Source organism: Marmota monax, unplaced genomic scaffold (genome assembly GCF_021218885.2).
Source record: "Marmota monax isolate L192 unplaced genomic scaffold, Marmota_monax_Labrador192_F-V1.1 WCK01_AAM20220418_F8-fsc00049, whole genome shotgun sequence".
Taxonomy (NCBI): domain Eukaryota; kingdom Metazoa; phylum Chordata; class Mammalia; order Rodentia; family Sciuridae; genus Marmota; species Marmota monax.
Window position 1 is genome coordinate 4,724,024 of NW_026694221.1, and position 15,169 is coordinate 4,739,192.

At 36.1% G+C, this 15,169-nt stretch overlaps 1 protein-coding gene across 1 annotated transcript; it reads right to left on the minus strand.

Annotated features, from left to right (window-relative positions):
• Window positions 1-1,296: 1,296 nt before the first annotated feature.
• Window positions 1,297-2,652, minus strand: LOC124108123 (sperm motility kinase 2B-like). Its single transcript, XM_046466469.1, has one exon. The coding sequence runs from the start codon at window positions 2,650-2,652 to the stop codon at window positions 1,297-1,299; it is 1,356 nt and encodes a 451-aa protein (XP_046322425.1).
• Between the last annotated feature and the right edge of the window lie 12,517 nt (window positions 2,653-15,169).

The following is a 15,169-nucleotide window of genomic DNA, read 5'->3' on the forward strand; positions in this document are numbered from 1 at the left end:
GGTGGATTTGGGCCAGCCTTGAGATCAGGAGGGGTTCTGCTAGTGGGCGGAGGCAGTCCTGATCTTTCAACCAGCGGGGTTCTGCTGGTTGTGGGATGGACCTGGGCCTACCCTGGGCCCAGGATCCTGTGTGGGTTGGCGAGTCATAACCTGCTCGTACCTGAGCTCCTGCAGGTGTCTACCAGTGGGCAGAGGCTGTCCAGACCTCTGGCGAGGTCTTCCAGTGTTGGGATGGACCCAGGGCTACCTTGGGTCTGAGCACCAGTGGATGTTGCAAGGAGTGTCTGGGCTGGGCTTCAGTTCTGGCAGGTTTCTGCCAGTGGTGAGATTTACCCAGGGCTTGCCTGGGCCCTGGATCCTGTGCTGGTCAGTGAGGTGAATTTGGGCCCAGCTTGAGCTCCGGGGTGTGTCTGCCAGCGGGCCTGTGACAGTGGCGCAATGGACCTGGGCCTACCTTGTGCCCTGGGTTCCACGCCGGTCAGTGAGGCGGATCTGGGCCAGGCCTGAGCTCTGATGGGAGTTTGTTGCTGGGCAGAGGCGATCCTTGGCTGGTCCTGAGCTCCAGAGTGTTTTTGCTGGTGGCGGAAAGGACTCAGGTCTACCCTGGGACCAAGTGCCATGCAAGTCAGCAAGGCAGGTGAGGGTCATGCCTGATCTCAGGCTGGAGTCTGCTGGTGGGTGGAGGTGGTCCTGAGCTCTGGTGGGGTTCTACTTGTGGCATGATGAACCCTGGCCCACCCTGGGACCTAGCTCCTGAGGTAGTCAGCGAGGTGGATATTGGCCAGGCCTGATCTCAGGCGGGGCTCTGCCAATGGCAGAATGGACCTGGGCCTACTCTGGGCCCTGGCTCCTGCATGGGTTCAAGAGGCCTATATGTCACAGAATCTCTGACCATGATTTTTGCAGTCAGTGAAGCAGTCTCAGCTGAGACTACACAGAATTCTCTAAGGGCCACATTGCCGATAGAGATGGCTTAGACTTGCCCACAGTTCATTTGTGGCTTCCAACATCTCATGTCTTTATCAGGATGTGGTAGAGAAGACTCCTGATGTCCCTGGTGGATCCAAAGTACTCTCAGCCAGAACCTATGCAGAGGAACCTAAGGTAGTTTTCAGATTTAGCTTCTGCAGGTCTTCAGAGTCCATATGACTCATGCCCAGGCTGAGATGTCAGGGTCAACTGATCATGTCTTCTGGCTGTCCACTATTTTAGCTCTCTGGTTTTACCTCTCCACTTCATCAGAGCCACACTTATTAGGCATCTGGAATATTTCTTCCCCCCTTACATTAGAGCCACCTAATTGCTGACACATGGTACGCAACAGCACAGTTTTTGGACACAAGAAACAATTCCCCTAACCACCCACTTCCAGTGCTTCCTCTTGGCATGCTGTTGCCCAGAGGCAGACTGGGTGGATATATCAGGCACCGTGGTCCTTGTAGTCAGGAAGTGGAGATGAATGGCCGGAAGGCTGGCCCTTCTCATAGCCTTTTTCCCTGCCTGTTTGGCCTCCTCAGGCAGCTGAGGCATGGGGAAGGTGGGAAGCACAGGCTCGCTAGGACTCCTTTTGGTGATGCCAGTGAAATGGGAAAGATCCATGGGGCACGGGTGAGGCTTAACCCTTGGAGGCACAGGCTTCCCCTGGAACATGCAGCCTGGCCCCTGGTTTTTCTGGTGCTTTAATATAAGGTATGTCGCCATAGCTGTATTGAATTTCCTAGTGGCCAGAGACATCCAGGTCTTATATGGATCATAACCCAGATCACACAGAATGGTCATTATTTCTGGATCTGGGTGTTTGGTGAGTGCCTCAGTAAAATGCTGGGGTACATACTGCTCACCCTGTGTCAGCCATGGGTGCTGAAGAATTTGCTTGGCTGTGGGCCGTTTCCTGGGGTTCAGGGTCAGTATTTGATGAATAAGTTGACGCGCCTCCACTGGAACACGGTGAGGGATGTTGTATGTTCCAAGCACGATCTGCCTCAGTAAATCCTGAGTGGTGCACCCCACAAAAGGGCGGGTCCCAGTCAACAAAAAGTATAGCATGATGCCCAGGCTCCAGATGTCCACTTGGGGGCCCTCATGTGCTTGCCTCAGGACCACTTCGGGGGCAAGATGTGAGAGAGTGCCCCAGAAGTGCCTGAGATTTTGGCCAGAGGTAAACCAGGTGCTGAGGCCAAAGTCAATAAGTTTTATGTTGCCTCTGGCATCTACCATGACATTCTCTGGCTTAAGGTCTCGGTGCACAATTCCCTTGTCATGGCAGTAGTCCACGGCACCCACCATCTGTTTGAAAAATCTGCGGGCCTTTTCCTCCTGCATGCCACCTGGTGGAATATGGTCAAATAACTGTCCCCCATCTGCGTATTCCATTATGATATAAATATTTCTTTGAGTTTCAATGATCTGAAATAATTGAATGATATTCGGATGATAGTCTAGGCTCCTCATAACATTTGGTTCTGAGAGTACCTGGATATTCTTCTCATTTTTACACACCACTTTGACTGCCACTTTTGCCCCAGTGAGGTGATGGCGAGCTAGTTTTATCTGGCTAAATCCGCCATGCCCAATGACCCCTAGAAACTCATAGTGGTCCTTGACCACTTTCTTCTTGCAGGAGCTGGGCCTCTGAATGTTCTGACTATGCATCCTCAGCAGAATTACCACTAAGGATGCTAGCCCAAAAAATAACAGAATAAAACAGTATCAAAAAAGCCAACCACCAACCACTAAATGCACTATCTGGGTATCCGACAGGTCACCACCAAGAGCTTCCTGTACTTGTGGACAAAAACTACCACAGTCACTTTCTCATATATCTTACTGTTTGAAACTTTCTCACAATGGCTCCTTGTGACATCAAAGCAAGCAATCACCCAGTCATACTTTGCCATAAGCCCTAGTGGTCCTCTCACTTTTGAGCCTCCAGAGCTCTTTCTGTTTTCAGAATAGGAATAAGGAAAGTCTTCAGGGTTTTTTTTTTTTTTCCTTGCTTTAGTGGGTTATGAGACATTTACTTGTTTAGAAATTAAAATTTCTATGGAACTTCAACATACCTTTTATTTTCAGTCTAAAATTCTGTAATAATTTTTTTGCTTCGAAGACTACAATGTATCTACACTCAAGGTATTCAATTTTTTTTTCCAAACCTGGAATAACTGGTGTCAAAAGGATGGTGCCACCTCACTCACATGGTGATACTATAACAAAATTGCTCTCTTCCTTAAGATACCATAGAATATAGTATAAACACTGGTGTGGATAAGAGTGAGAAAAGGTTGATCATAAATTCTCCATATAGTCCTACATACAATGCGTATGCATTACATTTTGATACCAGTAATTGAGGGGAATGGGGAAGAGATGTAAAAGAAATGCATTTTCTGTTACTGAATATAGATTCACACCAGGGGTATTCTTCCATCTTAGGTTAAAGGGAATGCCCAGAGTAACTCCATGGTAATACCTGTAGGACAAACTTAAAATGAAAGGGAAATTCAAATATTTCATGTAAAAATCAGTTAGATAGGAGAGAAGATAATCATTCATGAACACAAGGCAGAGTGAATCAGGAGCTTTCCCTGACTTAGAAGAACACAAGTTCTACTGAATCAGCAGCCTTCCCTGCTTTCCTTACATGGACAAAAGTGCCAACTGGACCAATAGCTCACCCTGCTGTCCTTATAAGGTCATGAGTCACACCAAACCAGCAGCTTGCCCTGCTTTCTATAAAGACACAATTATACTGTAACAAAAGCTTGTCCTACTCCTTATGGTCCCATTTTAGGTAATTATCTCATAATATTGCCATTTCTGAAAAAAAAAAAAAGTCTTATTCCTGGGTTGGGATTAGAATCTAAACAAGTGCACTGAGAGATATAATTCAAGTATAACACACTCTATTTCTATTTTTCTGCCACGTTTTTTCCAAAGGTGTTGAAATTTGTTTTATGTTGTTTCTACATCAATCCATATCATCATATGACCTCCCGGGTTTGTCAAGGAAGTGCATATCCTTAGTGCGTAGGGTTATGAAAATTCCTGATGTCCACTGACCCAGTAACCTTTCACTTGATTCACCTCTTAACTATTCCACTGGCTATCATCACCACACTAAGGACCAACCTGCCAATACATGAACCCTTTTGTGGGGAGGCTATTGTACCAAAACCACAGCAACACCATTTCTTTATTACATTGTTTATGTATCAGGGTCTGTCATAATTAATATTCCATGTAATACTTGATATTTAAAATTGTCTATTCTTTCCTTTATCAACGTTATTACAAATTTGTGAAGTTTATTAATCTTTTCAAAGAATCAGCTCTGTCTCACTGATTTCTTCCATTGTTTCTATTTTTAATATAATTGATCTCTGTTCTTTGATCTTTATTCTGCTTGATTTTGGTTTATTTGCTACTCAGACAACCCCCTACCACTACCCAATATTTCCCAGCTGTAAAAATGAAAATTTGTGCTTTTTTCTTATTTCTGATATGTTTTTAATGGTATCAATTTCCAAGTACTGCTTTAGATGTGGTCTAAAAATTTTTAGATGTTGTTTTTCATTAGGTTCAGTGTCCGTTTTATTTCCTTTTAAACTTCCTTGGGCCATAGATTCTTGAGATTTGTGCTTTTTTCCCAAGGTTTTTATCTTGCTGTTTTCTAGTTTGAGTCCTTTGTGGTGAAAGATCACACCAAGTATGTTTTCAATTATTTAAATTTGGCAAATTTTCTTCATGGCACAGGACATGCTTTATGCTCATTTATGTGCTTTGGGTAGAATACAAAAATTAGTATTCTGTTATTGGATTAAGAGTACTATAAATATCTTTTATGTCCATTCATTTGAAGATACTTGGCTTATATTAATTTATCTGTTTTGGAAATATTGAAAAAAGTTAGTTAGTATTTTGTTTTTTGGTTAAGTGTACTATAAATATCTCTTGTATCCTTTTCTTAAAAGGTGTTAAATTATCTTCTTTCTTTGATATTTTCTGCCAAGTTGTACTATCAATTGTTGAAAGACTTTTTCATTCTCAAAAGCTAATGCCTCAATCCTTCTCTTCTTTTCTCTCACCTCACCCAACAAAAATAAAGAAGTAAATAAGTACATAAATAAACAAGTTACAACTATAAAAAAGTTATCCATACCCAATAGGAGAATAAGAGTGGATCAGAATCAATCATGTGACATTAGCCTTAACGTCCTAAACTATTTGGTGGAGCTCTTTTGATTACCAGAATCTTGGAAGTATTTACATGAATTCCCTCAGAGTTACATGTTCTTTCTTTCTTCAGATGATTTATTAAGATGGATTTCAGCTTCTTGTTATAAATTTTGGTACTCACCTGCTCCTCCATCTGACTTTAACCTTAGGGTAAGTTTTGTGTTTTTGCCAAATAAAGGTTGTCCAAATGTGGGGCTGGGGATGTGGCTCAAGCGGTAGCGTACCTGCCTGACATGCGCAGGGTGCTGGGTTCGATCCTTAGCACCACATACAAATAAAATAAAGATGTTGTATCCACCAAAAACTAAAAAATAAATATTAAAAAAATTTCTCTCTTCTCTCTCTCTCCCTTTAAAAAAAAAGAAGAAGCTTGTCCAGATGTGTTTGTAGTTTAGCAGCCACTGACACCTAGGTTTTCAATTCTTTTTATCATCTTCCATTTCTGTGTAGTACACTCCTGTTCCATCAGTCTATAACTTGTCCCTCAGTGCTCTCACATTCTGTGAACATAGCTCAGAATTTGTAATAGGAGGATTAACCATGGTCTCTAAGTCCCATCCATTTTTCTAATAGAATAGTTCCACATTTGTCTTTCAGATATGAGACATGAAGTAAAGCTTGGTAATAAAGTTTATTTTTACAAAAAGTATACTCACACTAAACAAAATTTAAGGACCATTGGTTTGAATTAATATACGCGTCTATTTTCCACCCTCAAATGGACTTTAAAGATAGCTTTTCCGCATTTTCACATATATTCTATTTCCACTCTTAAAATCTGTGAACATTACTTCACTGATAACAGGAAAATCAGGCACTAGAATTGACGTCTACAGAATATTTTATACAAAAACAACTTAATTTACAACCCTTTCAGCAGCTTATGGAATATTTTTGAAAAATAGGCCAAGTTTGATGAAACAATGTAAGTTTTAGCAAATATAAAATATAATAGATATATTTCCATACATTGTATCATATCATAATGAAATGAAATTAGAAATCAATAAGAAAGATAGAAACCACATAAAACATGGAGATTGAAAATACCATTAAAAAATGGGCCATAAAGGAAATAATAAATTCTTCAAAACACATGATAATAAAAATACAACATATCAAAATTCCTGAGACACTATGTAAGCAGTTTGAAGAGGAAAAAAAATGTAGCCTTTTATACTTATTCAATATTGTTTTCATTTCAAGTTTAAATATTTTTAATACCTTTGGCCTTTGGAAGACCTCATCATATCCACATTCAAGGTATTCAGTTACATTTTCTTCCAAATAATTGGTGTGAATGTATGGTAGAACCTCACTCACATCATGATACTATAACCAAATGCTCTGTTCACTAAGATACTAGAATGCAGCCTAATGCTATGGTGTTGAAAGGGAGTAAAGGCTTATCATAATTTCTCCATAGTGTCCTCATCAGATTTCTCATTGTAAGTTCTGGAATGCCACATTTTCTTTATCCATTCATCTGTTGAAGGGCACTGAGTTTGTTTAATAACTTTGCTATTGTGAATTGAGCTTCTATAAACATTGATGTGGCTACATCACTGTAGTATGCATCTTTTAAATCATTTGGGTATATACCAAAGGAGTAAAATAATTTGGAGAAATACTGGCTCCATTTCAAGTTTTCTGAGGAATCTTCCTATTGCTTTTTGCAATCCCACCAGCCATGTATGAATATAACGTTCCCCCAACATCCTAGCCAACATTTATTGTTGCTCATATTCTTCATAATTGCCATTCTGCTTGGAGTGTGATGGAATCTTAGTTTTGATTTGTATTTCTCTAATTGCTAGAGATGTTGACATTTTTTTCATATATTTGTTGATTGTTCATATTTGTTGTGCTGTGAAGTGTCTGTTCATATCCTCTCCCCTTTTATTGTTTGTGTTATTTGTTCTTTTGTTGTTAAGTTTTTAGACTTCTTTGTATAAACTGGAGATTAATGCTCCATCTGAGGTGCAGGTGGCAATGATTTTCTTTCCACTCTTCCCCTTGCTGTGAAGAAGCTTTTTAGTTGAATACCATCCATTCATTGATTCTTTATTTTACTTATTGCACTTGAGAGGTCTTTTGAGGAAGTTTCTTCCTAAGCCAACATGATGGAGAGTCAGTCCCACATTTTCTTCAAGTAAACCCAGCATTTTGGTCTAATGCCTAGTTCCATGATCTACTTTGAGTTTTGTGCAGGATGAGAGATTGGGGTCACATTTTATAATTTTATTGTGCCACATATGGATTTTTACTTTTCCTAGCATCATTTGTTGAAGTGGCTATCTTTTCTCCAAATGTGTTTTTATGGCATCTTTTTCTAGTATTAGATAACTGTATTTATGTGGGTTTGTCTCTTTCTCTTCTGTTCTGTTGTATTTGTCTTCATATTTATTTTGGTGACAATAACATTCTGTTTTTGTTACTATACCTTATACCTCCATAGTACAATTTAAGATCTGGTGTTTTGATGCTTCTTGCATCACTTTTTCTCACTAAGAATTGTTTTAGCTATTCGGGGCCTCTTACTTTTTCAAATAAATTTCATGATTACTTTTCTATTTCTATGAAGAATATCATTGGAATTTGAATAGGAGTTGCATTACATCTGTATAGTGCTTTTGGTAGTATGACCATTTCAACAATGTTAATTCTGCCTATCCATAAAAATGGAAGATCTTTCTATTTCTAAAGACTTCTTCAATTTCTTTCTTTAGTGTTCTGTAGATTTTATTGAATAGGTGTTTTACCTCTTTTGTTAGAGTGATTCCAAATTTTGTTTTTGTTTTTGTTTTTCTTTCTTTCTATTTATTTATTTAAAAATTTGAGGGGCTATGGTGAATGGGACAGTTTTCCTAATTTCTCTTTCAACTGATTTACCATTGGTATACAGGAACACAAAAATTTTATTTATTGATTTATGGGTGTTAATTTTATATTCTACTACTACTTTGCTGAACTTGTTTATCGGTTCTAGAATCTTTCTGATGGAGCTTTTTTATTCTTCTAAATATAAGATTATGTCATTAGCATATAGATAATTTGAGCTCTTGTTTTCCCATTTGTATCCTTCTAATTTCTTTATTTTGTCTATCTAATTTCTTTACCTGGAGTTTCAAAAATTTGTTCAATAGAAGTGGTAAAAAGAGGACATCCCTGTCCTGCTCAAGGTTTTAGAGGGAATGCTTTCATTTTTCTCCATTCAGAATGCTATTGACCTTGGTTTTACCATATATAGCTTTTACAATGTTAAGGCATGTTTCTACTATCCCTATTTTTTCTAGTGTTTGAACATGAATGAATGCTAGATTTTGTTAAATGCTTTCTGTATCTATTGAGATAATCATATGACTCTTGTCTTTAAGTCTATTGATGTGATGAATTACATTGATTTCCATATATTGAACAAACCTTGCATCCTTGGGATGAATCCCACTTGATCATGGTGCAGTGTTTTTTAATATGTTTTTGTTTGTAATTTGTCCGTATTTTATTAAGAATTTTTGCATGTATATTCATTACACATATTGGTCTGAAATTTTCTTTCCTTGATGTGTCTTTGTCTGATTTTGGTATCAGGGTTACACTAACTTCATAAAATGATTTAGGAAGGGTTCCCTTCTTTAAGATTTCATGGATTATTTTGAGGAGAATTGGTATTAATTTTTCTTTGAAGGTCTGATAGAACTAGGCTGAGAAGCCATCTGGTCCTGGGATTTTCTTTGTTTTTCTTTTCTTTGACATCTTCAATTTTATTGGTGAAATTTATTTGTTTAAATTTTCTATGTTTTCCTGATTCAATTTGGGTAGGTCATGTGTCTCTAGAAATTTGTCAGTATTACTTCTCAGAATGTTTTTCACACGGAATCCCATTGGTATTCCTACCCATATAATAAAGAGCATGAGCTTCATTTCGTTGTTACATCCAGTCGCTATCAGAGATGGATTATTCCACCATGCCTCTGCTTTTCACTTATTTCTATGTCTTTTCTTTATTTCTTTTTCTTTCTTTCTATTTTTTTTTTTTTTTTGTATGTGGTGATGCTTTGATTGAACCCAGGGCCTTATACATGCTAGGCAACCACTCTACCAACTGAGCTATAGTCTAGACCTTGCTTTATTTTTTAAATTTCTAAAGCTTTAATATTTCTAATCTGACTCACCACCCTATTTTACAGAAACTGAGCAAACATCAAAGAGGTCGTGATAATTATGCTTGTATTTCAGTAGTGTCCATGATGCTATACCCTTTTTCATTATGAATTTTAGTAATTTGCATTTTTCCTCTCCTTTTTTTCATTAGCTTGGCTAAAGGTTTATTAGTTTTATTCATTGTTTCAAAGAACCAATATTTTGGTTTTTTTAAATTGTTTTTTTTTTTTGTCTAAATTTCATTGAAAATGCAATATCTATTCATGTTCAAAACACTAGAAAAAAATAGAGATTGTAAGAACATAACTCAACATTATATATAAGATATATATATATGATATATATATATATATATATATAACATATATATATGTTAATTCGAGGCCAACACCATTCTAAACGGAGAAAAATTGAAAGCATTCCCTTTAAAAACTGAAACAATTCAGTTTTGCCTTCTTTCACCACTTCTATTAAACTCAGTCCTTGAAACTCTAGACAGAGTAATTATGAAAAAATTAAATAAATAAATAAATAAATAGGAAAAAATAGGAAATCAAGAGCTCAAATTATTCCTATATGCCAATGAAATGATTCTATATTTTGAAGATCAAAAAACAAATTCTACCAGAAAGTCTCTAGCACTCACAAATTCAGCAAAGTATCAAGATATAAAATTAAAACCTATTTAAAAAATCTGTTGTTCCTACACACCTAATGACAAATTAGTTGAAAGAGAAATGAGAAACCTATCTCATTCAAAAAAAAAAAAAAAGGAGATACATGGGAGTCAGTCTAACAAAAAGGTGAAAAACCTCTACAGTGAAAATTACAGACCACTAAATAAAGAAATTAAAGAAACTCTCAGAAAGTGGAAAGATCTCCTATGTTTTTTGGATAGGCAGAATTAATATTGTCAAAATGACCATACTACCAAAAGTGCTCTACAGACTTTAATGCAATTCCTATTTAAATTCCAATGATGTTCTTCATAAATATAGAAAAAATAATCAAGACATTCATTTTGGAAAAATAAGAGGCCCACAATAGCTAAGGCAATTCTTAGAAAAATGAAGCACAAGGCATTATATTACCAGACCTTAAATTATACGACGGAGCTATATTAACAAAAACAGCTGGTATTGGCACAAAAACATGCACAATGATCAGTGGAACAGAACAGAAGACACAGAGACATACTCACATAAATACAGTTACCTCATACTATACAAAGTTGCCATAAACATACATTGGAGAAAGTTACTTCTTCAACAAATGATGCTGGGAAAACTGGAAATTCATATGTAGCAGAATAAATTTTAATTCCTATCTCTCACCCAGCACAAATCTCTACACAAGGTAGATGAAGTATAATACCAGAGAACTTGTGCTTCCTAAAAGAAAATGTAGGCCCAACTCTCCATCATGTCAACCTGGGAAACTACTTTCTCAACAAGATCCAAAATGTGGCAAAAAGTAAAATCAATTATTAATAAATAGGATGGTATTGAACTAAAAGTCTTCACAGCAAGGAAACAATCAAGAACATGAAAATGAAGCCTACATAATGGGAGAAAATCATTGCCAACTGCACCTCAGATAGAGCATTTATGTCCAGGCATAAAAAGACCTCCAATAAAAAGAGTCAAGAAAAAAAAAATAACCCAACCAATAAATGAGCAAAGGAGCTAAACAGGCAGTTCACAAAGGAAAAGATACAAATAGTCAACAAATATATGAAAAATGTTCAATATCTCTAGCAGCTCGAGAAATGCAAGTTAAAACAACACTATGAGTCCATCTCACCTCAGTCAGAATAGAAATTATTAAGAATACAAGTAACAATAAATTTTGGCAAGGATTTAGGAGAAAAGGTATTGCAAATTGGTACAACAACTCTGGAAATCAATATGGACATTACAAAATGCATATTTTAAAATATAGATCATCAATATACTTTTAAATTTAGAATGCATATTCTCATTATAATACTTACTGATTCTCATAATAAACTATCAGAATTCTATACATACATGAAACTATACTACAAAAAGAGAAGAGAGACTAAATTTTCTAATTTTACTCCCAAGAAAGCAGGAAATTTAGCATTATATGATCTTAGACTTTCATGTTAACTAGAATTCAGAGTATAAAACTGAGGGAATAACAATATTTTTTGGCAGCAAACTTTTCTAGACTCAGTGGTAAAGCTAGATTTATGACTGTTTATAATAGCAACAATTCCTGCAAAATCAGTCATTAGCACAGTTAACAACTAATTTGTTCAAGTGTTAACTGCCTTTGGCTTTGCCTCAAGCTGTTAGCAAACTGGTCATTAACTGCTGGTTACAATTGATTTCTTGGGGCCCTATTTAACAGAAATTTGATTTCAATTCAACATGCATAGAGGCTAATTATAATTCAGTAAGCAAGTAACTCTCCTTTCTTAAGGTTTGCCTTGATATAATATTGTTCTTTTATGATATATCAAGGGCATTTCCCAAAAGTCAGTGTACATGCAAAAAATGTGTGATTACTACATATAGATAAGTAGATTAATGTTGGTGTTTTTCAACCTATGTAGCAGGGCTGTCAGACATTATTGTGTGAGAAAAACAATGACAAAAGAAATATCCGGGGCTGGGGATGTGGCTCAAGTGGTAGCGCACTTGCCTGGCATGTGTGCGGCCCGGGTTCGATCCTCAGCACCACATACAAACAAAGATGTTGTCTCTGCCGAAAACTAAAATGTAAATAAAATATTAAAAAAAAAATCCTCAGTTGAACATGTTCATATACTACACATTCCCAAAGGCATTCTACTGAATAAAACCATGGTATATACTGCAAGAACTACATTATTTAAGCTTTTAATACTAATAGAAGGAATTAGTAATAATAGCAAAGTTTGAAAAATGTCTTCTTTTACTAAGGCTATCACCAAAATCACTAGCATATTATTACCATGTTCCATTTCCAAATAAAATCCAACATTCTTGCACTTCCACCGAGGATAGTTGTTGAGAACTTTAATAATTTATGCATTCATTCGGTAAATATTTATTGACTGTGTCCTTTGTATTTGGATTGCTATTATACTTGAGTAAAACAAAGATTACAAATTTGGAGAAATTTAGTTTCCAGTGGGGTTAACAAAACATAAACAACAAACATAAAAAGCATGCAAGTGTGTCTGGGGCTGGCTCAGTGGTAGAGCGCTCACCTAGCATGTGCGAGGCCCTAGGTTCCATCCTCAGCACCACATAATAATAAATGAATAAAGTAAAGGTATTGTGTCCATCTACAACTAAAAAAAATAAAGAAAGAAATATTTTTAAAAAGCATGCAAGTAATATATATGTGTATATATATATATATATATATATATATATACACACACACACAAATATTATTAGAAAATAATAAGTTCTTTTAAATAAGAAAATGGAGCAAAGGTTATAATGAAGTAAATAAGTGGCTATATGGAGTTATAGTCAGTTATCAGGAAAAATACATTCCAAATAGAGGGAATAAAGGAGCCCCCCCACTTTTAAAATGAAGTATATATAAAATGAAGCTTTCCCATTTGCACCATTTGTAAGTGTTTATTCAGTAGCATTAATACATTTACGATTTTGTATAACCATCACCAATTTCTTTTTCCAAAACTTTTCATCACTTGAAACCAAAATTCTATAATTATTAAAAAATAACTCTCAATTATGCCTACCCCAAGCCTCTGGAAACCTTAATCTGCTTTTCTGTTTTTATGAATTTGCTCTTTCTTCACACAGTTGAAATTATACAGTATTTGTCCCTAATTTATTTCACTTGATATGATGTTTACAAGATTCAACTATGATGAGCCACATATCAGGATTTCATTTTTTAAGACCAAATAATATTAGTGTATTTTGTGGTTTCAGTATGAGATGTCCCCCTGAAGCTCATGTGTGATACAATGCAAAAAAAAATTAAGGTGAAATGATTGGGTTATGATTGTCTTCACCTATTCAGTGCATTAATTATCTGACCGTGTGGTAACTAGGCAGGTAGGGTATAGCTAGAGGAGATGGGTTATTGGGGTTGTGCTTTTGGGGTATACATTTTATCCATGGTGAAAGGTACATTTTCTGCTTTCTTGGAGGCCCTGTTCTGAACTGCTTTCCTCCTACTTTTCCATCACAATGTCCTGCCTTACCTTGAGCCCCCTAAAATGGACTTGGTCATCTATGGACTAAGACATCTAACACATGAGCCCCCAAACAAAATTCCCCTCCTGAAATTGTTGTCATATATTTTGGCCACACCAGGAAAAAAGACTGTCTAAAACTGTATAAATGTTTGAGTCCATCATTCATTTCTTTGGGGTATATGAGTGTAATTTCTGGGTAATATGGTATTCCCAAACTTAAGAACCTACTGTTTTTCTCAGTGACTCTTTTTTTAATTTTTTTTTTTAGTTGTAGTTGGACACAATACTTTTATTTCACTTATTTCTTTTTTTTATGCTGAGGATCGAACCCAGGGTCTCTCACGTGCCAGGTGAGTGCTCTACCCCTGAGCCACAACCTCAGCCCTCTCAGTGATTCTTAAACACTTTTTTTTCCTGGTTTTCTTTTTATACGTTTTTTTTTTTTTCAATAACCACCTGATAGATGCAAAGTAGTTTTCCATTGTGGTTTCCAATTGCCTAATGACTGATGATTTTTAGCATCATTTCATGTGCTTATTTGTCATTTATATATCTTTTTTTAAGAGAGAGAAATAGAGGATTTTTTAATATTATTTTTCAGGTTTTGGTGGACACAACATCTTTTATTTTTATGTGGTGCTGAGGATGGAACCCAGCCCCCCGCGCATGCCAGGCGAGCGTGTTACCGCTTGAGCCACATCTCCAGCCCTCATTTATATATCTTATTTGGAGAATGTCTATGCAAGTCTGTTGCTCATTTTGGGATTAAGTTGTTTTGTTGTTGTTTTTGATGATGTTGTTGAGTTAAAAGAGTTTTCCACATATTCCAGATACAAATTCCATATCAGATATGATTAGCATATATTTTCTACCATTCTGAAAGTGGCTTTTTCATTCTCTTCATAGTAACCTCTGATGCTCAAATGTTTCTAATCTTGAGGAAGTTACATCAGTCTCATTTTTTATTGCTTATGTTTTTGGTGTCAGATCTAAAAAAAACAATCACTTCTGAATAAAATGCCATGAACATTTCCCTCTATGTTCTCATCTGAAGGTTTTATAGCTTTAGTTCTCAAATTCAGTTATTTATTCATTTTGAATTATAAAAGTAAGAGTTTATCTTCACTCTTTTGCTTGTGGATATAAAATTTCCCATCACAGATTTTGTTGAAACCAGTCCTTTGACTATCAAATGATCTTGCATCATTTTGTTGAAAGTAGTGTCCAAAATTGTGAGGGTTTCTAGGCTTTTTGTTTCGTACCATTAATCTGTATGCTGGCTAGTTTGATTACTGTGGCTTTGTGGTAAGTTTTAAAATTATGAAAAGTGAGTCTACTGACAATGTTTTGTTTTGTTCTTCAAGTTTATTGCTGAGTTTCCTTTTGAATTTTGGAATATTTTACTATTCATAGAAATGTTTATCATTGGGCTTTTGGTACTCAGTATATTCTTTTAGAGATTACTTTGTATTGACATGTAAATAATATTAAGTCTTTCAGCCTACAAACAGAATTATTTCATTTATTTGTAACTTTTTTACTATTTTTAACAATGTTATCTAATTTTGAGTGTAGAAA

Excerpts from the sequence above, each read along its gene's own strand:
- LOC124108123 (XM_046466469.1), bottom strand. The coding sequence starts at position 2,652 with ATGCATAGTCAGAACATTCAGAGGCCCAGCTCCTGCAAGAAGAAAGTG.